The sequence below is a fragment of the Pseudopipra pipra genome, chromosome Z (genome assembly GCF_036250125.1).
Source record: "Pseudopipra pipra isolate bDixPip1 chromosome Z, bDixPip1.hap1, whole genome shotgun sequence".
Taxonomy (NCBI): domain Eukaryota; kingdom Metazoa; phylum Chordata; class Aves; order Passeriformes; family Pipridae; genus Pseudopipra; species Pseudopipra pipra.
This window is the reverse complement of record NC_087581.1, coordinates 67,550,675-67,576,324: the sequence shown is the minus strand read 5'-3', so window position 1 is coordinate 67,576,324 and position 25,650 is coordinate 67,550,675. Positions and strand designations below refer to the sequence as shown.

The following is a 25,650-nucleotide window of genomic DNA, read 5'->3' as shown; positions in this document are numbered from 1 at the left end:
GATGCACCCTTGCATCTATAACATGCTTTTTAGGGATTGATATAGTGAGAAAAGGTTAATCTTTTCTTAAACCACCCTTTATTAAAAAACATAAACATTTGTAAATATATAAAATTATAAAGTACCAAGTGCTTCTTGCTTCCCAGTACAGTAGAACTCAGAAGTGGCAGGTAAATTTGGTGTTAGTGTGTTTGGTGTGTTAGTTGCAGGAGTGCAGCTAGTTTTGCAAAAGACAGCTAATCTCATTCCTCTGAGAGGTTTAAACAATTTTGTTTCACTATGGTTTCAGAATTCCTTCCTTCTCCTTTTGAAAAACATCAGTGCTTACTGGTGAGATCAAGGCTGGAGCTGTAGGAACGAGCAGGCTCCCTAGGAGGATGCAGATTGCAGATGGGTGTTTCACAAAGGGAGAGCTTTCCAGTTTCTAATGGGGAAGAGAATTCAGGCACTGAGACATCTCCTTTGTACAGTGCTTCTCAGGGAAAGTGCATCCTTGGCATCAGGATCATCCTTTAGCTGGACTGAACAAAGCTAGTCACAGATCCATTTTGCATCAAGATCCCTTAATCAGCAAGTACTGATATTCCTTTGCAATGCGCATGGTATGAAGCACTATGAAATCCCAACTATCTAAATTTTTTTACCACCTAAATGTTATAAGGAAAAAATTTCTCAGGTTGTACACGTAGACCTGAACACCAAAACAGGACACCAGACTGCAGTGGAAGTACTGTAAGAGGAAAAATCCAGTTTTACCCAGAGTAATTGCTAGCGTAACTGAACTCCAAATGGGATCTTTTGTGTTACTCCCCATCTCTTATAACACTGATGAACACTTGTCAGTTGCAGAGAGAACTGGAAGGTGTTTGTTGATGTTGTTTCTCACTTGGTCTTCCCTCCAGAGCCCCTTATACCTGTAGAAACTTATGACAAGTCCCTGCACTCTCTAAGAGGTCACCTTTGCCAGTTCTTCTGCCAGTTTTCACCACAGCAGGCCCTGCTGTGTCATTGCCCTAACAGTGAGCTGCCCTCTCAGTTTTCCTCCATAGGACAGCATCACACTACCCTAATATTACACCAGCAGGTAGGTTCGTCTTCTTGTGGAAAACTTGAACCACTGAAATTGCAGGAGAGGAGGAGAAACAGAAGCCCAAGTGAAACAAGCTTAACCTGAATGTCTCAGCACCTGGCAGGGAACCAGATGGGTGAGGAATGTTGCCATATTTAACTCCTGCTGCTTGCTGGTATTTTCTTTTACAGGCACCACTGCAGGCAAGGCTTTTCTTCTCCTGTCTGTAGGAGAAGACAAAGTGGCTTATTGTAACAGACTTGTATTACAGATCACATACTTTCACTTCCCTGCTGAAATGAAAGGATGCTCTGGCTCCTACTGCCTTTTAGCTAAGAGACACGATCAGATCCAACCTCAGAGTAGAAGAGTTGTTATGCTGCACAAGAACCACAGTCCTTAAACAGAAGTTTTCCACTGGGTTTGTGGTAGGCACAGCTCCCATCCCTCTGAAACCTTCACCCTTGATCCAAGTATATGAAAACAAAAAAATGGCTGAAATATGATGCTCCCCTCCTTGCAACATTTCTTTAGCTTGAATCAAGTCAGATAAAAATTTCAGTTACATGCATAGTTGTCCAGTCCCACTTTGACCTTTCTGTCAGGAAAGCATTTCTTTCAGTCCAGATCCCCAAATAAATGCAAGATTGAGGGGTGCACAGCAAAGGTGCCCTTTGCTCTAGTCTTGCTTGTTGTGCAGCAGGACCCAGATATCCCAGTGTGCCAGATGAGCATTGGTCCATGCCCACAGGTCCGAGCCCTTGGTCCTCAGCATCCCCTTTTTGGCCTGCTTAGGATTCAGGAACATCTGCTGTTGCTGTATCTTCTGCCTTGACCAAATCATCACCGATTGTCTCAGCATGGAGTCGCTTGTAGTCCGTGTGGAAGAAGATGACGTAGCAACAAGCCATAGCACTGCAGAGGCCAGCCAGCACCAGCACCGGAGCTGCAGGAAAGGTACACTTTTAGACAGTGAATCCACAACTCCCCGTGGGTGCAGAAGCCTAGAGGTCAGCTCCCAGAAACTGCACAGTCTGTCTGACTGCCTCCCAAGGGCTACCCCTGAGCACAGGGTGCAGACCACAGGAGGCAATATCACTCTGGTAACAGGCAAACCTTGCTTTGCCTAACACTGGCATAGGAGGAGTATTTAGGAGGAATGTGGAAGGTTTCTAGGACTCCAAATCCTGCGTGACCCCACAAGTTAGAGTCCTCACACCAGTGCACACAGTGTGTTTGTGGGAGTGCGTGTTTCTGTGTGAATGTACACGTTTGTGTGTGTGGTGAAAAACATTACAAAAAAGACTGAATCGAAACACTTGAGTTTCATAAGAGAACAGGTCCTCAAAGGTCATGCTTCTTGTTATATCATCTGAAAGCAGGTGTAGAAAAAGTTCACTAACTCTTATCTAAGAAAAATTTGTGTCGAAAGAAACTTTTCTGAAGAAAAAAAAAAAGTATATCTAAAAGACTATGGAACAAGGCCTGAAAGTAGTTCTCATTCCAGCAGTGTTTCAAACACACACCTTTCTCCACAGACGTTCCTGCATGTATCAGATCACAAAATGAGTAGGAATGGGTGCCTGTTATGAAGCTTTGATCTTTGACAGCTAGTGGAGCTTGTTCTGGGGGGTTTCTGCTCAGCCAAGCAGCATATATTTAAAAGATGATGATCAGCCTTTGTTTACAGTGTCCCCAGGACTTGGGGTCAATATTACATAAATATGAACCAGCTGAGAGATCAAGGCCAGGGTTTAGCCTGCAATGAAAACACATTTCTGCTCTCATCTCAGTTGCTGTCTCTTTTTCTGACCAGCTAGGAAAGGAAGGGAAATCTGGATTAAGTCAGAACAAAGCTGTACCAGTATGTTAAAAACACAGGCAGGTGTTTGTGCAGAAGCAAGAGGTCACTTTCAGTCAATGCAGTTGTATTCTTGGCCTCCCACACTGCAAAGCAGCACAGGTTGTGCTACATGGACTGTGTCTTCCTCTTAGAATAGCTGCTTTCTAGCTTGGTAAGATCCACTCTCTGCAGGGTGACCATAAGAGTAATTTTAACCCAGTGGCATTCATGGCACCTTAGAGTTTTCCTGTTTTCAATCTTGTAGGCTTGGTTTAGCAGGAACTCCGTGGTAGCAAGGAGTGCACCATCAGATTTGGAAAGGTGTGTAGGAAATACACTATAGCAGGAATCAGCATTGCACTATATCAGCATTGCAGGGTCCCTCACAGTGAGACCTGGAGGAGGGTGGGAGCTACACAGGATGCAACTGAATGTCCAGCATCATTTCCCAAGGACGTACTTACTTGTCCAGTCCAAGGCTCCATCCTGGTCAAGGGCACAGGTGGAGAAGGGATCCTCAGAAACACGGACAGTGAGGGCTTGTAGCAGAATCATCAAAATCACACCTTCAACCTGGCTGTGGGGAGAAGCCAACATGCAGTTATGGTACCTGCCTGACTTATCAGTGCTGCAGACAATCCCAGCTTCCCCAATCGGAAGGGAGTGAGGCTTCTTTCTGGAGCAGGTTCCTTCTAGCAGAGAAAGCTACTGCTGGATTCCACTGGCCCAGGCACTTGGTTAACTGGCCCTGGCTCACAGGGTGTCCAGGTCAGCCTTTCTGCACATCTCCAGACACAGGGCCAGTGTGGCAGAATCACTATATACTCCCTCTGAAGGCAAGCAGGTGTTGAACTACATCTCTCAAAGAGCTGAGGCTTATTCACTGGGCAGAGACTTGGAAACACCTCTCACTCCATGACTGAGGATGGAAAAAAGTCATGCTGTGACTTCAGCCTCCTCCTTACTCATAGCTGGCTGGCAGCAGCAACAAAGTCCACAACCAGTGAGAGACAATAGCCTTCAAAGGCAGTGTCTAATGCCCCTCACTCACTGATGTTTCTTGCTGCTGGAGCTCCACCTGACACAAAAGGTGGCACCAGGTTATTTGTATCACTGATTAGAGCTCCAACAAGTCATTCCTGCTGAATTCCAGAGCAAGCCCTAGGCAGGTAAACTGATAACAGGAAGGACAGTCACTGTCCCATCTGTTGTGACCAGGTGCCCTGGGACTGATGAGCCCCATCTCTCTCAGCAGAGCACTGAGACCTGACAAGTGCCTGTACTGTGATGGGAATGGGTGTGTCTCTCAGGCACACAGCCCTCACGTGCTCCAAAAGATGCTGGACATGGTTAAATCACGCTTCGTGCCAAGCAAGGGAGACCATCTTCCTTCTTGCTTTTCTTGTACCACTTCCACATAATCCTCCTTGCTTTAAAACATTTAGCTCTTCAGCTCTATCGCTCAGCCAGCCAGCTCCCCTCTTGCCATGGTCACGTTCACAGACACCAGAGAGAAGTTCAGCAGGGTGGCAAGCACTGATGTCCATGCTCTCTTCTCTACCTGCACCCACACCCCTGTGTGTGTGTATGTGTGTGTTTGAACACAAGCTCAGCTGTTAATTGGATTTAAGCTGCCTGCTTACCTTGCAACAAAAATCAGGCCTGTAGATGTGCCCTCTCCCACAGGGTAGGAGCACTCCACAGCCAGCTCCATGGCAATGGGGTAGATGGCAAAACCGAAGAAACCAAAGAGTGAGCTGGTGATGGCCAACAAGATGGCCTGATGTCTGAACCGAGAAGCCTGCAGGCAAAAGACACAATACTCTCAGTGTCAGCACTGTTGCACAGAAAGTCTCTAAACTCATAACCTGCAGGAAGGTCCAAGGCCTCACTGTCTCACCACTACCTTCCCTACCTGTTCCTGAAATCAATTTTTTACCTCCAGGTCTCTAGAGTCAACTAATGGCTACACAGCGGAGAGTTATTTGTTGAATTGAAGCAAGGGGAGGGAGGATTCAGCAGAATTACCTGAAAAGCATTGGTGTGGTTGTACTACTTTAACTTGACATCCTATATAGTAACTTACCAGGAATGTGTTCAGCATACCTCTAGTCACAAGTGAAACACACACCTTCCTCCCAGTGCAAAGGAATATTTCAGAGGTGCTGTTTGCATTGGGTAACATGTGAGAATTCACTGGATTGCTGCAGCTCAGTGATAAGGAAAATTAGTCAGACTCATGTTTGTAAAACTGGGCTTTTAACATAAACAAAAATACCCCAAAACCCCACAACCCAAAAAGCAAACAAAAACCCACAAAATATTTACAAAACGTAGAGATTAGTTTAGTGTCTAGAACAGCCTTGTCCCTAACTCTGGAGGAAAGAGCATGACCTTGTCCAGCCAATGCTGGTAAAGATGAAGTACTTTGCAGCCACACTGCTGGTACCTCCTTCCTTACTGATGTAATTAATTCCCAGAGAGGAACACAAGGTGTCTGTCCTGGTGTAGCTGCAGGCCTGGCCCAGCTAAACTAGTAAAGTCAAGAAAAACTCTGTTTGAAATCTGAGTTTGAAGCAGATTTGAATGGGTTATTTTTGTTCTAATACTTTGAACTAACAGTTCATCTGTATGGGATGAAGGTGAAGAAAGGAAGGGGAGGAGGGAAAGGTTTGCTTGTTGCTCCTAACACTCCCTCCTTCCTACTCAGTGCTTTATCTGAGTCCAGGCAATCTGACTTGTATACAGATCATCCCCAAAAAGTGCTAGAGTACTAAAGGGGGAAATGCAAGGCTTGCTTGAGGCACCTTGGCCTACAGTGACAAAGGCATTCCATTTGTCTGTCTCTTCCAAATGGAGCTACCATCACTGGGATCTTGGCGCAGGGGAAGGTGGGATCACAGTGTACTGAAAGTCTTGATTTTTTCAACACACAAGAGAAATGCACAGCATAAGCCTGCAGGGAAAGCAGAAAGCTGCACCATTTTGGGTCCTCTGCAGTGCTAGCAGTTCCCTGTGCCATGATCAGATTCTTGCTGTATGAAGGCTCCCACTGCCAATGGTTATGCTTGAGTGCAGTACTTGCACTCTAGCCCCATGGGCATAAAGTCTCCAGGTTCTGCATTCCTCTCCTGACTGAATCCAAGTGCTCTACTTTTTTGCCTCTCTTGTCTTGTCCTCCTCAAGGAACTACTGAAGAACTAGGCACGTAACTAGGTCCTTTCTGCTAATGTTACACTCCCGACACCCACCCCTGTTAAAGGCAGGCGTTGGGAAAACAGGGCATTCTTGTTCATTTTTGTAAGATGGATATTTAGCATTTTTTCCTTTCTGAAAAAATGGCCTTGGGAGTCAGGAAGCAAACATGGTGATCCAGTGTAGGGCAGTAAAACTATGCCAATTTATTTATATCCTGAATCAGTCTCTTTCGGGCTCCACAGTGACTGTGAAATTCTCAGTAAAGGGTTTTTCTTTAAAACATTCCTAGCCCAGAGAGATAATTCCAAAGCGTAACACATGGCTTGATAAATACTATGACATCAAATGACCTTGGTTTAAGCTGATGATTTATCAGATGGCAACAGAAATAAGCCCACGGATAGGGTGTAATGCAAGGGAGAACTCACCACTGCAAACACAATGCTGGCAAGTGCACTCAGACAGAAACAGATCTTGGTGGACTCTATGAACTTCCTTGTCCGGTCAACATACATGCCTAGTAGGAAAGCACCCAACAAACCACACACTGTGAACAGGGCACCATTCAGGCCAGCAAAATTCTGGAGGGCAGAAGAACAAGTAATGAGAAACTAGAGCAGTTAGAAAAGAGATTTTAATGTCGCTGACCCATTTGCCAAATGCCAGGGGATCCCTTACTGAGGTAGGAAAAGCGTCCTTCCCCACTGCAGTAGTTGAGGCATTCACAAGGTGCTGAGTAACAAGTAACAGGGGCCAGGTGCTTCTATCAGTGTGTGGCAGCACTCCCAAGGGATGACCAGTCTCTGCACACTTGTCAAGGGAGGCTGGGTGCAGAGCAACAGCAGTTTTTGGCATTAAAAATTCCAGCCTGGAGCCACTGGGCTCTTTCAGGGGCAATCAGGTGCTTTGTCCACACTGGTGCTAACAGGTCCAGCTGCCTTGGGACCTGCTGCTGTTTATAATCATCCTCCTGGCCCTTTTCTTACCAGGGACCTGCACTGGCACACCCAACACGTGTTAGATGGGACACATCACCTGGCTGTGTCAAAGCCTAATTAGAGAGGCAGTGAGCAGTAGCTAGGATAGGGTACATGCTCTGTTGCCTGCAGTGATTACGCTTTGTTTGCACTACTTCTTCAGCTCCATAAGAATTCAAATGCAGACAGCAATGCTGAAAGCAGAGCAGCTTTTAACAAATTTGGGTAAACATTTTTGGGAGCCTCAGGGGCAGACTGGAAGGAAAGGGTACATGGAATGGTTTCTGTGGGCTAAAGGGGTGGGACAAGCCAGTCACACAGACAAAACCATCATGAGGGACAGAAATCAAGGCTGAAAAGTTTAAAGGGTTTCCAGTGAAAAGCCAATGGTGTTTGCAAACACGACCTGGCTATGGAGCCCTGAGCCAGATATTAGACCTGGGAGCTGAAGAGGGGGTGGACAGAGACCAGATATGTAAATGTGCATACATAACATCTGGAGAGGTGTTTTAAGAGGACCTCCATGGCAATACAAGCAGCAGGACTGAAGTGCAGCCTGCTGAGGGGAAATACATGAACTGGGACATCCTCCTGCTATTACAGGGAGAGAGCAGGAGGAGCCAGCTGTGCACACACTGTGCTGAACCATAAAAGCAGCACCTGGGCAGTGTCATAGCAAGGATGGGGAAACAGCTGTCACACTACCTGGGACTTCCTCTGCTGCCCTGGCTTTGTGTAAGTCTGTGCAAAGAGGAAAAGCTGCTTGCCTTCAGCTTCACTTTAGGGCCTTCCTGGGCTCCATTCTACTCTGGGATAGGTGACAGAAGGCTGCACAGACATCAATGCTCTGGAGGGGCTTAGGAAAACTGCAATATTCTTTTTTCCTAAAAAAATTTTCACTTGCAAATGGGAGCCTGGTCATGGGCAGTAATGAAAATGCAGGTTATCCATTATGCTAAGAGGTTGGCTGTGCTCTGGATTAATGTACTGCTTAATCTATATTAGATAATATGAACAAATAAGATATGAGACTGCAGCATATTCAATTGTCTTCATTTTGCTCTGAATTCCTTATCAGGGAAAATCAATTTGATTGTATCATAGATGATTTGGACAATGGGGAGAAAAGGAGGAAGACTCACATTTGAATACCCCTTTTCACAAAGGATCTGTTCTAGCAGGGCTGAAAAGCAGGTGAACATCCCAATTCCTCCTCCAAAGCACACTGCCAGGATGATGTATGGCTTGTTTCTCAGGAGCTAAAAAAAAAAGTTAATGTAAATAAGTGGAGGGGGTAAAAGGGCCTGGCTGTGACAGTAGACTTGAGGGTGAGCAGGTGAAAATGCTGACAGGGCAACCCTGTGATTACTGACAAAGTAGGGCTCTGTCCTGTCAGTTCAGCGAGAGGACAAGTTAAAATGGGGACCATGTAGGGAGGAAAGATCTCTTCAATGCCCAAGTTCTTCCTTCGTGTTGCCATGTGCTGTCCTACCCCTTACCACATCTGTTCAGAGGGCTCAAGTTGTGTGGTCCTCTTGGGTGAGCTCTGGTGTGCCTGTTTGAGGTATCTGAATGACAGCCAGCCCACAGCTAAATGCTCAGATAGCATCTCTTGCAGCTTTGCTGTGAGAAGCCTCCACTCCCAGAGGAAGGAAGGGATCCTGATCTCCTTCAGGGGGCTTTCCATGCAGGTTTGGGGAAGTGGCGTTCTGAGTCTGCTTTGTAAGCGAATTCCCCAGCATATTCCTGTCTGGCAGGGCTGAATCCCTCACTCCACGTGGCACTGTCTGTGCTATAGCACTTACCATTTTGAGCCCCGTGAAGAATGGCTGTGAGTTGGAGTTAGTGGCACTGGCTGAAGGAGGCGTGGGAGGAACCTTCTCGTGAATCCCCAGTGTTGCCAAGGCACAGGCAGTTACTGCTGGGACAGCATAAACACCCAGCTACACAACAAAAGGACAAGACAAGTTACCAGTCTTTCCAGGTCCACTGCCCCCAAACAAATAAATCAGCTGGACTCAAATTAGCCCAGCTAAAACTAATAAAAGCAGATTTCATTTACCATCAGTGGAATGTGCTTTCCTTCAGGAACTAGTGCAGGTGACAACAAGTTTGCTATAAGAATGCCTAAGGGATTGGCTGGAAGGAAATAAAAGAGAGACATTTTTTTTTCATGCAGGTAGTCAGAATTATGTGTCTGCCCCTATTGCCTGCCAGCATCAGAGCTGCTGTGTGCAGCAGAGTAATAAGGACAGAACAAGGCATATACAGGGAGAAACTAGTAGGGGAACATTTGGAGAAGCTGACTGTTTGGTCTTACTGTTGCCACATCTGTTCTCTCACCCCCATGAAGTCCATCCTATAAAACCATTTCCCCACAACTCCTAACCCCTCTAGACTGTTTTTCATCTGTGAATTATGATGTACTCACCCTCAGAAGCCTGCCTCAGTAAATGTCAAGCTAAAGGGACAAAATTAAGGTGGATGAATCCGTGTCATCTGTCCTGGTGTTATATGGCAGGAGTTACAAACAGAGATGTTTTCCATTCTTTGTTCCCCCATGTCATTAGGGGGAATACACTACTGTGTGTAAGAACCCCCTGAGGCTTCTGGAGGGTGAACAGTGGCAGCTTGCTCAGCCTCAGCTGGCATCACAGATGCTCCATTCCCTAAACTGTCTTAGTGGCTCTTAACTGCACTTACACTAATATGTCCATGCCCTTCTAACATTGAAGGAATCAGATGTGGACAGGGGACCTCCTCAACCTGCTGGCAATGCTCTTTTTAAGTCACAAGGATGCCATTAGTTTCCTTTGTCGAAAGGGCATGAACAGCAGATAAGCCAAATGACAGCTCTCTAAAGTGACACTAGGTCATTCCTGACACTTTTCAAGCCTTTATACTTCCTCCATAAAGCCCAAACAGGCTTAACAAGTTGATCTTTGCTATCAACTACAAAAATCACATGGCAGCAGAGAACCTCGGACACTGTACTGCGAGGGGGTGTTGCATTGTTGTGGGGCTGGAGTTGAGCAGCATGTGAAGCAGGACTCCTGAGACTTAGCTTGGAAACACCTAAAATTGCAGGAGATGATTTTTGAACTTTAAGGCAACATTCTGCAAGTAGTCAAAGTAGAGTTGATTTTCTACTAGTGTGGAGGGATGGGGTTAGGAAAGCCAAAGCCAGCTTGGAACTGAGTCTGGTGAAGGGCAACGAGGGCATCTGCAAGTACTTTAGCAGCAAAAATAAAGTTAGGGAAAATGTGGTGCTGTTGCTGGATGGGGTGGGAGACTTGGTGACAAAGCACACAGAAAATGCCAAGGTATTCAATGCCTTCTTCACTTCATTTGTTGTTGGTAAGACTGGTCTTCAGCCCTGAGACAGAGGAAAGTCAGGAGTAATGAAGATTTACCCTCAATGGGGGAGGACTAGGTTAGAGAACATTGTATAGCCCAGACACACACAGATCCATGAGACTGATGGGATGCATCAGTACTGAAGGAGCAGATTGTTTGCATTGCAAGGCCATTCTTGGTTTACCTTTAAAAGGCCATGGTAATTCCAAGAGGCTCCTGAAGACTGGAAGAAAACATATGTCACTCCCATCTTCAAGAAGGACAAGAAGGAGAATCCAGGGAACTTTCCAGGCCTTTCAGTTTCACTTTGATCCCTGGGAAGGTCATGAAACAACTAATGCTCTCCACCATTTCCAGGCACAGGAAGGACAATAAAGTGAAAAGGAAAAATGCCTAACTAATCCAGTAGCTTTTACACAGTGAAATGACTGGCTGGATGGATGAGTAAAGGGCAGCTGACACTGTCCCCATAACAATCTTGCAAAAAAAACTGACAAAGTACTGGCTAGACTAGTGGACAGTGAGATGAACTGAAAGCCAATTGAATGGCCAGGCCCAGAGGATTGTCTTCACTGACAGGAAGACCAGCTGGATGCCAGTCACTAGTGATGCACCCCAGGGGCTGATACTGGGGCCAATACAGTTTAACCTGGATGACAGGACAGACTGCACCCACAGCCAGTCTGCAGATGATGTGAACCTGGGAGGAGTGGCTGACAGAAGAGGTGGCCATGCTGCCATTCAGAGGCACTGCAACAGACTGAAGAAATGGGTAAAGGGGAATCTTGTGAAGCTCCGCTAGAGGAAATGTAATGTGCTGCACCTGGGGAAGATAAATGACACCCCCTCCCCCATCCACCAGTGCCCCTTGAGGCTCACCCACAGGAAAGCAGCTCTGCAGAGAAGGACCAGAGGGATGGGTGGACATCAACTTGACCATGAGGCAGCAACACAACCTCCTGATAAAGAAGGCCACCAGCAGCCCGGGGTCTGCACTAGGCAGGGTGTTGTCAGTGGGAGGTGCTCCCTCCCCTCTACTCAGCACTTGTGAGTCCACATCTGGATTATTGTGTCCAGTTCTGGGGCCCCCAGTGTGAGGGAGACAGGAACTTACTGGTCCAGAAAACAGAAAATATGATTAAGGGATTGGAGCTTCTGTCATGGGAGGAGACATTAAGAGAGCTAGGACTGATCAGCCTGGAGAAGCTACTGGAAAGCAGTTTTGCAGAGAAGGACACGGGGTCCAGATGGGTTGCAAGTTGACCACAAGCCAGCAATGCACCCTTGAAGAAAGGTGTCCAACAGCATGCTGGGCTGCATTAGGAAGAGCATTTCCAGTAGCTGAAAGATCTTTACTCTCTACTAAGACCTGGTGAGAAACATAGAGGAGGTTGAGTCCAGTGCTGGGTTCCTCAATACAAGATACCAATTAATGGAGCAAGTCCAGACAAGGGCCAAAGACATGAATAAAGGAGTGGAACATCTCTCATACCTAAGGAGGCTGAGACAGCTGGGACTGTTTAGTCTGGAGAAAAGAACCTTGATCAGCAATTACAAAGATGGAACCAGACTTTTCTCAAACAAAGCATAACACAGGAATTTCTACCCAAACATAAACTTCTTTACTGTGATAGTGGTTTAGCACTGAAACAAGATGCTCAGATAAGCTGCAATACCTTCATCCTTGCAGACAGTCAAAACCCTGAATAGAGATAAACCTGGGCAACCTGGTCTAGCCAGGCCTGACTGAGCAGGGCATTGGACGAGATGATCCCAAGAGGTGCCTTCCAACCTTATCTGTTCCACGGTTCTGCTGAGGTGTCATTAATAGTGCTATAGCTGTAGTCTTTCTGCTCTGTACTTGAGAAAGTACTAGCTTATGATGCTGGTGAAATGTTACCTGCTTCTAAGTACATGGACTCAATTAAACAACAGTTTCCAAGGAGAGGGATTAAATCTTCTCTGTTGGGGTAAAATGCAACTGGGCATTGTTGAGAACATTTGCAGGTTGTAGCCTGCAAAGTAGTCAGCTGTTTTCATGAACTATAGACATGTTGAAGCAGTTCCAGAAGGTATGGCTGAGGGTTGGAAATGTGAGCACTGGGCTAAATTTTAATTTAAATTTTAAATTTAAATTTTAATTTAAAACACTGAGACTACTTGAGTAATTACAAGGTTTCAGCTGCCTTCTTTTCCTGGGAAAAGAAATTTTATGAGCCTAAACCTTCTATGAATGGAAAGGAGATCACTGCAGTTAATCAACTGTACATCAACTGGTCCAAGAGTCCTGGTGGATTAGGTTACAGTACTCTGCAGTGGAGCTATGTGTTTTGTGGTCAGTGATACTGATGCACTGAAACTCCTCAGGGTGCAGACCACAGTAAATGAAGAATCCTATGGATGAAGCAGGGGTCACTTCAGTGGAATCAGACAAGACTGTCTACTTTTGACACAGGAGAATTTCTCATGGTGTTCACAGGAGATCTGGCACTGCTTCTCTGTGAGTAAGTCTCTAGAAGTGATGGGTAGGACCAGAATACAATAAACACTCCAGAGCTGAGCCATTAATCACTCTGACAGCTGAGTCATAGTGATTTCAGCTGCTCAGCAGGATCCTGGGTGCAAGGTCCATATTTGTCACAAAAGCCTGGGGAAGACTACCCACTAATAGCAAGAGGCTGTAGGGTCAGTTTCTGTGTGCAGCACTGGTATCAAACATACTGGAGTGCTGAGTGCTGCTCTGGCAATTACACAGGAAATGGGTATTGATAATTTGGAGCAAGATGAGAGATAAAGCTCAAGTGAGCAACAGGAAGACATGGAGACAAGTGGGAAGAAGCACAGGGAAATGTGGCTGTAAAGTTACTTTTTCCTAGACAAAAGAGAGAAGAGGTGATTCTGTCCATAACTACCTGACAAACAGGTGCAACAAGACTGAATAGCTGGGGGATAAGGAGCATCGAGATGAGAAGTAACAGGTTGACATTTGCCAGTGATGTAATTAACCACTGGAATAAACGACTGGGGCTGTGGTGGATCCTCGTTCTAGGCAATATTTAAATTTTCTTGAAACGAAATCCTGATTTTGTACAGCAGACATTATGGGTGTAATCAGGCATTATAAATAGAAGCCCTCTGTGCAGCAATCTGCAGGTGTTGCTGCAGACAATAATCACAGCCCATTCCGTCACACTCTGATGTCCCAACATGGCAGAGACTGAACAGCTTCAGGTCTTAGGAATCTACGGTTTCTTGCTCTTCAGTTTTATTCTTACCATAGTTAGATCTGTTTGGTCCTGAAAAGACTAAGGAGCTATGTGAAAGAAATGTTCTTTGGCTGCTCTGTCTGCTCTCTTACTTAAAAAGGGCAAGTTGTCTGCAGTCTGGGGTCTTCAGGGCTATGAACTTTATTTCAGTGCCCAGTGGTCCTTGGTGGTATTGTATGGTGCCACACTGACAAAAGAGCTCCTTCTCCAGCAGGGAAGATGAAGGTCTGTCTCAGCACTGGGAAACAAGGTGAGTCATCAAGTCCACCCTATTCTAGGAAAGGCAGCACAGAAAGATTTTATTTGTTCCGACACCATAAATCCATTCTTGGTAAACAAGAGAGCCCATGCTCTAGGCTTGCAGAAAGCTGTATAGAGGTGCTTCTGTACTGCCCTTTTGCCCATGCCTATCCCTTCTTCACAACTCCAACACAATGGGGAGGGAAAGCAGCTGTTGGCTGTTTTGACAGAAGGACATATGGGGCTCCAACACACAAGTAGGTACTGTGAGATTTCCCAGCTGGAGCCAGCAAGCCAGCCCAGTTTCTGAAGCATTCCTCAGGTCCTTGGAGAAAAGAGGAAGATATTTCTTTGGCTGCTGGGTAAAAAGCCACATGAAGGGAGGAAACAGGTCTGTCAAGTGCAGTATCCTGTCTTTATCTGGGCCCAAAGGAGCCAAGAGAGGAACGAGATTAGAGCAAGCTTATCTGGTGCCTCTCCTCCAGTTTCCCACCTTCCAGGCACTTAGCAAGGCAGGTGTGGTTTCTGTGTGGGTAGTCCCACCATTTAGCATCCCCAACATGTTTGTGTGGCCAGCTGAGGGTATTTTATCTGTGTATACATACACACCAATTAGGAATACATGCTCAGTCTTGCTACTGGATGAACTGGTGGACATCACTGCCACAGCAGTCCCACCTCTAGCCAGTTACAGAATTTGGCAACTGTGACCATTGGCTCTACATGCAATTTGGACACCTTCCTAAGAAGCTGCAAAATTAAGGCCACTGAAGACTTCGTACTTAGTAACATTAAGGGCTCTCCCTAACTTCTATGATATTTAGGCAAAGATGATAATCTCTTCATGGCAGAGAGGAAGAAGGTTAGAAGGCCGGGTGGCTTGCTCTGAACATAGCACCTAGATGTGGCTTAGACCCACTTCTTGCTCCTGTGTTTTGTTGCACGTGGCTACAAGACTCTTGGGTGGAGCTGCATTTGCAAGGGCAAATGGCTGCAGTACAGAACATTTCCTCTGTCTGCTGCCTCTGAAAAGCAAAAAAATGCTAGCAAGTTCTGGGAGACAGCAATACTGCTTCGAAGCTATCACTTACCCATTGATGCAATCATATTTGCTGTCGCTCTCTGGTGGTCTGGGAACCACAGTGCTGCCAGCTTTGTTGGTGAAAAGATGATAAGAGGCTGTGCCAGTGCACAGAGGCATTGCCCAATAAACAGGTACCAGTAACTCCGGGAACCCAAGCTCAGGAACTTCAGGACGCTGAACATCCGGGTGATGCTACCCATCATGTTCAGCCATGCACTCAGGATCACCTGCAGCAAGCAGAAACAGGGCTTGTGTGCTGAAGTGTGAAGGGTAGAACTTAATAAAATAGATTAGCATGAGCAGAGTCTCATATGCACCACAGAAGACACTGGGTGTTATTAATACATGCCTGCAGATCATCCCCACCCCATTGGGCCACTGCAAGATGCTCCTCATCCAACTTGTCTCCTTAGGGAGCAATGTGGTTGTCTGGGCCCTGCATGAGAACTACACCACAGTGTAGCTTACGCAAGGGAGCAGACACTGGCGTGGAATGGATGAGAAATAAAGTTCACTAATTACACCCCATTGGCAAGTTTGTGCCATCACCCATATTTTGCTGTGACAATCCAAAGATCATGGCAATGAATCATCCAGCATATGGATCCTGCAAATGCTCTTCTATACCACTAGCATGCTAGTGTTTCAGTGCCACATTCCACAACACAGTTTTGGGAAGACTGTGTAGAGATCCCAAGCTGGCTTAGCAGAGACCAAGCTCTGAGCTGACAGGGGTCTCTTGCTTGCATCCTGTCCTGCTGCTCCTTAAACTCATCCTGCAAATAAAATAGCTATGCTAATACTTTTCCACAGCAAATCCTACCCAATTACAGCTCTGTCTTCACAGAGTCAGCTCACAGCATCTATCCCTGTCATTTGGCTAAGATAACAAAAACTAAAGGAAAGTAGGGGTGCAACCTTATTCTGACTTTTCCCACTGTTCTTCACCTCAGAGGTGATGTGACAGCTGTTACTGAAACAGCTTTCAACATGCTCATCCTCTGCAGCATTTGGCAAGGCTCCCATGTAAAGCATGCATGTTAGTGCTTTCTGCATCTGCTGTCTCTAGGTGAAACCTCCTCAGGGAAACAGAACACTTCAACTCACAGCACACCGGAGCCCCACGCTGTCGAGAACCCACGTTGCCACCAGGCCAAACGGGATGGAGATGAGGAGGTACACTATTGAGAGCCAGTTGACCGTCTCCAGGGAAATGTGGAAGTAGGCAGCTGTCTTATCAGCCACAGGAGCGAACGTCAGCCACAGCTGCAGAGTAGAGACCAAACATGCGTAAGCGCAAAAACCTCCAGAACAGAAATTCAGCATCTCCTCAAACTGAGTTGCGAGGAGGCTCGCTATCTTAGTCTCTCCTTGAAATTTGGATTTTAAGGCTGGTAATAAAAATTCAAACCTCCAGTGTCTGCAGTTACTTACTCGGCCCAGAGCACCCCATCCATTTCACTGCCTCATCCCCAATCCCCTGGACCTGACGCTGGAGGCTGCCAAAAGTAGAGGTCAGTACCTTTTTCTGTCGCTATGTTGAACATGTTGGCCCCGATGCATGCACTTACCTGATGTAAAACACAAGCAATGCTTCTATACTAGCATAAACAAAATAGAGGCTGCTGCGTCCTCTCTGCAACTAAGAGCCTCTTAAACTCAGACTGCTATTTACAGTTCCACTGGTAACTCCTGGACATGTTGCAAGAACAACTTTGTTATGTGTCAGTCAAGAGAGACACATTATTCCATGCTTTCCTCTATATACTCAGCTGATAAAAAAGGGCCTAGAAATTTGCATTATTCAATGTATCAGGACATGTAAGATGGAAGGTACACACAAAAGTAGTACTTTAATAACTATCCATATCTCTCTAAACCTTGTTTTAGGCACTGGTTTCACAGTTCCTGTCTGCTTCTGGTTTCTTATAAGAATGACAAGACTTGATTCTAAAATCAGGTCCTGAGATCATGCACACAAGAAAGAAATTTAAACCCAAATTTAAGGATGTTTCTGTAGATTTTTTGCAAAGACGCCTCCTGGTGCTTTTCAAAAAGATTGGCCTAACCTGAGAACAAGTTTCAATAATGTGGATGTTAAGCTACTACAGTGTTAGAAGATGATTTTGCTGCTGCTGAATACTGAAGATAATAAAGTTTGCAGAAAAGTGAATAAAAACTTCAGCTATAGCTTTCTACAGAAGAACTCCAGCCACTGTTGCTTTCCAGGTACTCCTCCCTGCCATCACAAGCTTCCTCTCCCCAGTCTGCATCCTGCAGGCAGGATCATCTGCAGCATTAATGTGTAACTGAAAAAGGGCTCAGGTAACCTCAGAGAAAGGTGTGTCCCTACACTCTACTTGTTATTTCCAGTGTTCTAGTACTTTTCTTACGCACTAGGGACCATAAAAACTACCACATTAGACAGGAGCAGAAGGGGAGATGGACTTCTTTTCTTCCTAGTGTCACTGTGTGAGAACAGCCATGTGCAAAGCATTGTTTAGCTAGGCTTTTCCCCCAGTAGGGATGCAATGAGTAAATGGTAGTAAAAGAGAAGTTTTGAATGCATTATCAGTGTCCTTGCAAGGATGCCTAGCATCAGTCTTCTCTGGAAGGAGCTGACATACTACTGTCTCCTGCATTCAACTCAAAGTTCACATCACCACACTGAGCTCAGACACACACGTGACATCAGTCAGAGGTCTGGCAGAGGATGGATTTGGTATTTGCTCAGCTTCTTCAGTCAGGTGGATGAAGATGCTGGGTGCTGAAGGAAATTGTACTCTTAGACAACACGGAGGGTATTCCAGATCACTTCCCAGACTTTCATCAGACTGGGATAGGAATTTAAATATTTAATGCTAATGTAACTGTTTAGATGCTACTAGCATCACTAAGGCATGAGCATTAGTTTGATTATGGGATGCTAAACTGCTGCTAAACAAATCCCAGCTGTGTATTTCCAGCAATAGCAGTTCTAAGTTCCTCGCTGCCTTCCAGATGGGGGTGGTGGTGATGAAACACTGTACCAGGAAACAGTGTAATTAAAGAGATGATACATTTTGTAAGCCAGCTTCAGGTAAATTTGCATCCCTCCTGTTCCTCTACACAAGATGCCCACCCATGCATGACATCATTAGGAGAGTCACGGCACAAGCCAGAGCACAGCATTTTGTGTACAGTGTATGTGTCTACGCAAGCCAGGATTAAGTATTCTGACGCATTTCCATTAGACCGAGTAAAACCATTCCCTGCTGAAAACCAAGCACGTGGGCTGCGCTGTACTCCTATCCTGAACAAGAACTCCTGTTCTAGCATAAGTGTGTGAGAGCACAGAAGCTGGAAAGTTGCCTCCTGTCCAAGCCTGAGGCCCGAGCTTGTTCCTCAAAATAGGAAGTGGGTTTCAAGGGTCTGGAGAGAAAAAAGTATGTTTCGTTGTTTACCATGTGTTGCTCTGTAACAGAGAAATTCAGAACTAGGCAATGGAGCTCAAGGTGTTACTATAGTGAAAGAGGCCACCAAATGCCCCTGCAACAAAGAGATGGCACTGTGGAGTTTTGTCCAGCACAGGGAAATAGTGAGTGAGTATGCCACCTCCTGCTTTTGGTTTTTCCAGGTGTGATAATTTCATCCACAGTAATTAGTAAGCTCTTCTGCTAGGAGCTGGAGCCCTTATCCTGCATGTTTTTCTGAAACTCTGCACTGCCAATGCTGGTACTTACACAGAGATTGCTCTGATTCAAGTCCACTCATGCAGAACAGGTAAAGAAGATGCAGTTCTTTCTTGGCGAGGTCAAAGTCCTGTAACATCTAAAGATGCATAATACAGGCAGAGGGAGGTTCCACGCTCCTTCACTCTCCAAGGGCCATTGTCTTAACTCAGCTTTGGCCCACCAAAGCCACAGAATCACAGAATGACAGATATTCTGAGCTGGAAGGGACCCACAAGGATCATTGAGTCCAACTCCTGAATGAATAGCCTGTATCAAAGCTCAGGTGAGCTTTGATATCCACTGCAGGTCACAGGGACAGATGCAGGAGGAGAGAGAACATAAGAGGTCACAGGATGTCAGCTCCCAATATCTGGTTGCTTCTGGGACAGATAGGTGAAAAAGAAACAGAGAGACAGATACCTCTGTGGAAATACACCCTTGTGGTCTGGTCAAGCTACGCTCAGCTCCATTGTCTGAGAGGCCACACAGAACTAGAGCCTCAGTGTGAGGTGCAGAAGGCATCAAGAGGAGCCTCTGTTATGCACTGTGCTGCTTCGTCCCTGTCCTCATGTGCTTCTCTGGAGGCAGCTCAACAGATGTCACAATGTCAGTTCCTGTTTGCGATGGTGACAAGCAATTTTCACTCACCTACTATAGCTCATGTGCCTTCAGAGCCGTGCCAGGGCTACAATTAACCAGAACCTTTCATCACACTTCGACAAAATTCCCAACTTGGCAAAAGTTGGAGCGGATGATGATGGAGGTCAGCAGCAGTTCACATTTTGGGCCATGGCATGTTAGGTCAAGAGATTTACACAGAAGCCCATGCAGAGCTACTAAAGCACAGGAACTCTTCCCTTTGAAGACCAAACAGCTACAATGAGTCTGCGAGCCCAATCCCTTAATATTTGGCAAAACTCATTTCCCAGCATTACCTCACAGATTTTGCATTAGTTGTTCTCAAATGAAGCTTCTCCTGTAGTACAGTCCAATGTCATTCGTAATGTTCACTCGTGTTGTAGACCACAGTATTTGCTCCTTCAGCATTTCGTATGGACCTTTCCCTCCTTTCAGATATGCATCCAGCAGGATGTTGGAATAGCTGCTGCAATAGCACACACCATCTCTTCTCCAAATACACGAATTGAAGTTCCCACACTCCTCTCCTGAGTTCAAGCCTTAGAATCAGATTCATCTCACTGCGATTTCTGGGTTTAGGGACAGCAAAAGCTTCAGTGCATGCTAGTGTGGGCTGGAGTCCTACCTCAGCACACATTCTTTGCTATAAAAACTTGTGCTCTGCACAAAGGCACAGCAGCTGAGGAAGTGGACAGAAGGTCCCCTGAAGACCTGCAAGCCTGTTCTGGCTTGCAAGGGAGTACAGATGCAGCTCCCATTGGCACACAGCTGGCTGACTGGGGAGCCATGCCCCATCACCAGAAGAAAAGGACAGAAACGTTTTCCACCTAGAGTCTACTTACATCCCTAATTACAGGGGGGGCCCTCCACACTTTCTTTAACAATGTAGGACAACCAGGGAAAGCAAGGGCACTGACAGTCAAAACAGTTGATTGGTATGGATATTGGAGGGGTCCTGGCTCCACTTTCAGCTCTCTCTCCCTTTGCTTTAAGCTTCTTCTTCTAGCTTTTGCATTTAATCCTCCGGCACCTCCCAGGGACTGCCTGGTCCCTTCTCCATTAACTGAGGCTTAATGTCCTTTAAAGGGGGCTGACAAGAAAGATGGAGAGGAACTTTCACAAGGCACGTAGTGGTAGAACAAAGGGGAATGGCCCTAAACTGAATAAGGGTAGATTTAGATCAGAGATTAGGAAATTTACAGTAAGGTTGGTGAGGCACTGGCACAGGTTGCCTGGCGAGGTTGAGGACTCTGGAGTTGTTCAAGACCAGGCCTGGATGGGGTTCTGAGCAATCTGGTCTAGTAGAAAGTCCCTGCCCATGGCAGGGAGGTTGGAACCTAAAGATGATGTCTAAGGCCCCTTACAGCCCAAACAATTTTATGATTCTATGACAATTGCAAGCCTTCATGGGCATTCCTGTAACCAAGAACAAGTTACAACTGTTCTCATCCTGATTCCATTCCTGGTTTTCTGTTACATTTTCTGATACCCTCTTAAACCCTTAACTGATTCTCAAATATGGTTTCAGCCCTTTTCCTCCCAGAATCAGCCCAAACCCTCTCATTTTCCTCCTGCTTTCATTCCCCTTCCACCTCCATCTTCTCCTGGTTCAGTTCTTCCACCATATTGCTCTCATTGTTTCCACACCCATACAGACTCTCCAGGAACTATTTCACCCACAGGACCTAGTTTCCCTCCATGAATTCCAAGGCAGCCCACAGTCCCCAGCTTTGCCTACAGCAGTTCTCCCAGTCCCAGCATGCTTTCTCTCATGCACATGGACACCGATTACAGGGCGATGGAGGATGTCTTTCTGCGGCACGGAGGCTGCCCCCTCACCCTCTGAGACCTGGCTGTGAAGCCCTTACATCACAGTCCTCATCTTCAAGGTTAAAAGGGCCACGTAGCCTGGAAGCAAACAGGCCCTGTCCTCAAACGAAGGCACCTGTGCTGACACAGGACCTGGGAAGTCAGGACAGAGGCTGCCAGGCGGCAGCAGCCGTGTGTGCATGCGTATCTACAGAGGCACTGCTGGAGCAGACTGGTGCGGGTGAGGAGCGTGTGCACCCTGCCCTGGAGCATGCCAGTCTCCACTTATGCAGCTCTCCTTCCTCTCCCAAGTACACTTAGAGGTGGTGTAAGTCCTCCAGCTGGTGAGTCAGGAACCACTTGGCCGAGCATGAGCCAGCTCCAAACCGCTGCTCCTCCCCAGCTTGCTCCAGCTGACAAGCACAGAAGAGGACAGTAAACACATGGTTTCATTCTTCTGTATTTTTCTGTGTCCCCAGTGTGAGAAAATAAGAAAAAGTTCCTCCCCTGAAACATAAATTTCCAACCTGCTTGGCTTCACAGGAAGGAGGCAAAAAGGAATGAGTCATTTGCTTCAGCAGTTTACCACTATGGCAGCTGTGAGCACACCATGAATACTCTTGAACATTAAGTCTTTGGATGAAAAAACCCACGCTTAAAACACTGCATCAGTTTGGCAAAACAAACCCAGGGAGAAACCTCAGGCAGAGTTATGTCACACCTCACCAGCTGCAAGAGACAGCTGGGGATAAATCATCTAAGCTTAGCTGTGGCTAGAACATCTTCTCTGCCCAGGACTTCAGGTAGCAATGAATTATGCTGATGTCTATGGTGTTTATGGCCTTCTTAAGATAAGGTGGGGGTTTGTTTCTTACACTACATTGTCAGCAAGGAATTCACAGAATAGCCATATTTAGGAAATGAGAACCAAACCCTGCTAAGGCAGTACCTGCCTTGTACAGCAAGGAGAGACAAAGGCTTTCAACCTCAGGTAATAGAGGTACCAGTAAGGGGCTATTTAACATTTATCATAAGGGCCTCTATTATAATATTAATCCCACTGTGCTCTGGTTAATGAAGGAATTACACACAGTGATGTAGAGCAGGGGGATATAGGAAAGAGCGCCCCTTTCATCACCAGATGGTCTGTCCTGGTTTTGCTCAATCATACCCTAAACCAGACTGAACTAAGAAATACTCCTTTCTCAGCCTGCCCTTCCTGCATGACCAAGTGTCCCTTCCTGCAGTTAAGTTGCTTCTACCTTGTCTTCCTGACACTGACAGAGACCCCCTCTCAGGACTGTCTCCTGACTGTCACTTTTAGTGACACTCAAGGCCACTAATAGAAAACTGCCTGTATATGTGCAAGAGTGGGGAATGCAAGGCATCATCCTGGAAGCTTGGTCCAGAAAACGAGGTCCAAGTCAGACAATTCAAAACTCATATGTTCTTATCATATGCATTCATAGATAGCCTGACAAAGGACTACAGAGAACAAAGTGCTGCATGCAACATATGCGCAGGAATCGAGAACACATCTTAACTTGCATGGCAAATTTTCACACCACAGAACTGATAAATTAATCTTTTCATCTGGAACTTTTAAACAGCAAACAAACACTTTGATTTCATGGACTTTCAACCACTCCCTCCATTTTAATGTGATTTTTATCAGGAACATTTCAGAGAAACTTTAGCATGGGTAAATGTTTGGTTACAACTTTATACATCAGCATACTTGCCATTCCAGACCTTTGCAATGGCTTAGAAACAGTATTTCCACTTCAGGATTAGGCACCCAGTTTTGAAGGGATAAAGTTCCGGTCTAATTTCATACTGTGGAAAAATAATACTGCAGATAGTCAGGAAGTTGTCGAGAGAACAAGGAAACAGACAACAGGTCAATCTCTCAGGGCTACAAAGTTTTCAGCAACATGACTCAAGATACAGTTACACTTGCACATGCACTGAAAGGACCATTTTAAGTAACCCCCCAGTTTGTTTCACTGTTAAGGTTTCAGCAAAGTCAGAATCTGACAAGACATCCTGAAAAGGCTTTGTACAGCTTCCTCCACCCCATGCTGTCACTGTCCACTTTTAGCGGGGTGGGGGATTTTTTTGCCACATAATGTTCTTCCACTGTGCCAATGTAACCACAAGCAAGCAGTTGAGCTTTTCTGTAGGGCATTTTTTTGTACACTCTTAAAGGATGCACTGATTTTCTATTGAGAAGGTGCATTTTCTTTTTTTCTCATATAGAGCCAAATTCTCACAATGATTTTCCATTTCTCTACTCCAGCGCTCTTGCATCATGGAATACCTAATCGTCCTTCCAGCATTTAAATGTTTTCAGGTTACAGTGCCTGATCTTGTCTGCCAGACAGTCTGCATTCACAGCGTGGTAATCCTCAAGCACATGAATAATTCTATATCAATCTGATAATTATCAACAATGTCCTCAGTGACTTGATGAGCAAAGATCTGGGCTTCTATCTTGTGTAGTAAGCCTTGCTAAGTTTACAAGTTTATCTCAGTAATTACTGAACTTAATTTTAATCTGTTCAACAGGTGGCATGGGATCAAGCATCCCATTTCTTCCTGGTCTTTCAGAATAAGACAGTAAGAGTAGGCAGTAAGTTCACATAATCCTCTGTTTAGTGAAGAATCACTCCCATAGTGTTCTGTCTGTGCAACAGACCCTGAAAGGAAACCTAGTTGCTCCTTTTTGTGACCAGATAAATCTGCTGTCCTAGGCCGGCAATGAGGCCGAGCTAACTCGTGCTCCTCTCCCACGGCATTTCAACACTGCTCTGCTATTCTTAGGCTTGAAACATGTGACGCTCACAGACGCTGAATACTTTCTCTGCCTCCCCACGGCCTACGAAGTGGACTCGGCAACAACTTTTGCTGTGCTCCAGGACTTATCTTGCTTCATCCCAGTCTGACTTGACGCTGCGATACTTCCTGCTATGCTCTTGGAGATCACACACATCCTCCCGCCCCATCCTGCCCTTCCCCTGTCACCACCCCTCCGTGCCCCGGATCCCACCGGTCAGAAAGGGAAGCGTGCAGGCCGAGGTCGCAACCAGGGAAACAAAGATCAAAGGGAAAAGCCACTTATTCGGTCCCTACGGTGCGGCCAGGCTGAGGCTTCTCTGAGCTGTGCGCGTACAACCGAGTCCCGGTGCTCCGAGGATGAGGGGGTGGATCTGAGACAGGGCACTGGGGCAGAGCCCTGAGGATTGCCTGGCTGCTTCTAGGAAGAAACAGGAGGTGGTTTTGGCTCCAGAAAGCCATATCAGCCCGTCCTCCCTCCGCAGCATCAGCAGAAGCCATAGCTGCCCTGCAGAGCCCCCGCACAGACGGGAGGGAGGGAGGCAGGGCCGCCCGGCAGGGAAGGAGGAGGCAGCGGGAGGTGCGCGCTGCCTGCGCTGCGCCTCCGCTCGGGCGCGCCGGCGCTGCCGGCGGCCGCCCCTGCCCCACCACCCGCTCCCCCCCGGAGGAGCGCTCCGCCGCCCTCCCGCCCCGGCCGCCCGCGGGGGCTCCAGCGGCGCCGCGGGAGCGGCTCCCGGCGCGGGGGAAGCGGGTCCCGGCGCGGGCGGTGCCGCCGCCGCCGCACTCACCATGGCGTTGGAGCAGTTCAGCAGGCACACGGCGGCCAGCAGGAACCACCGCCGCCGGTACGTCTTGAACTCGGCCACCCTCCCCAGGCTGCGCTCCCCCAGCAGGCTCGCCGCCTCGCCTCCCTCCATCGCGGCTCGGCTCAGCTCGGCTCGGCACTGCCGCGTCCAGCCCCGCCCCGCCGCCCTCGCCGGCCTCCCTGGGACGGCCCCGGCCGCGCCACCGCCCAGCCCAGCACGGCCCGGCACAGCACAGCACAGCACAGCCCAGCCCAGCCCAGCATGGCACAGCACGGCCCGGGACAGCACAGCACAGCACGACACAGCACAGCACAGCACAGCACAGCATGGCACAGCACGGCCCGGCACAGCACAGCATGGCACAGCACGGCCCGGCACAGCCCAGCACGGCCCAGCACGGCCCAGCCTGGCACAGCATAGCACAGTCCGGCCCGGGGCTGCTTCGAGCTGGGCACCAGCCCTTCCCCGGGGTCCGGCCGCCCTGCCCCGGAGCTGGGTATGCCCCACCGCGCTCGGCAGCCGGGGAGAGCCCGGAGCTCCGAAACGGGGCTGCTGAGGTGCTCGGGAAGTGGGGAGCCTTGGCCAGGAGACGCCTCTCCCTGCCCCGTGTGTCTTTAAAACAACACCATCGCCAACATCCTAAGGCCCGTTGACGGCTCCGCGTTACCGTAGGAGTCACCGCTAGTCTTGCCTCCGGGCAGCACCGGAGCGGCAGCTTCAGCGGCTGAGGGTGCAGGTGGTGGCAGTAGGAGGGAGAAGCCTTGTGAGAGCAGCACTGTCCGAGGGTTGATCACTCATTGGAGTAGAAAAAGGA

At 47.3% G+C, this 25,650-nt stretch overlaps 1 protein-coding gene across 2 annotated transcripts; it reads right to left on the bottom strand.

Moving 5' to 3' along the window:
• Nucleotides 1-55: 55 nt before the first annotated feature.
• SLC49A3 (solute carrier family 49 member 3) lies at nucleotides 56-24,989 on the bottom strand. Of its 2 annotated transcripts, XM_064641569.1 has the most exons (10): nucleotides 24,819-24,987; nucleotides 16,142-16,300; nucleotides 15,042-15,261; nucleotides 9,150-9,226; nucleotides 8,893-9,030; nucleotides 8,230-8,346; nucleotides 6,539-6,691; nucleotides 4,556-4,713; nucleotides 3,377-3,489; nucleotides 56-2,015 (listed from the first exon to the last, which is right to left on the bottom strand). In XM_064641569.1, exons 1-10 carry the CDS (start codon nucleotides 24,945-24,947, stop codon nucleotides 1,861-1,863), a joined length of 1,419 nt encoding a protein of 472 aa, XP_064497639.1. In that variant the 5' UTR covers nucleotides 24,948-24,987; the 3' UTR covers nucleotides 56-1,860. The 2 variants fall into 2 exon arrangements, with proteins under 2 accessions (XP_064497639.1, XP_064497640.1); XM_064641570.1 differs by lacking the exon at nucleotides 6,539-6,691 and having other exon boundaries at nucleotides 24,819-24,989.
• Nucleotides 24,990-25,650: the final 661 nt, after the last annotated feature.

What these genes read in the sequence shown, in the direction of transcription:
- SLC49A3 (XM_064641569.1), bottom strand. Translation starts at nt 24,947, where the DNA reads ATGGAGGGAGGCGAGGCGGCGAGCCTGCTGGGGGAGCGCAGCCTGGGG. An exon ending in GCGTGGGGCTCCGGTGTGCT is followed by an intron (nt 15,262 to 16,141) that starts GTGAGTTGAAGT and finishes TGCTTGCTGCAG; the next exon opens with GTGATCCTGAGTGCATGGCT. An exon ending in GTGAAAAGGGGTATTCAAAT is followed by an intron (nt 6,692 to 8,229) that starts GTGAGTCTTCCT and finishes TCTGCCCTCCAG; the next exon opens with AATTTTGCTGGCCTGAATGG.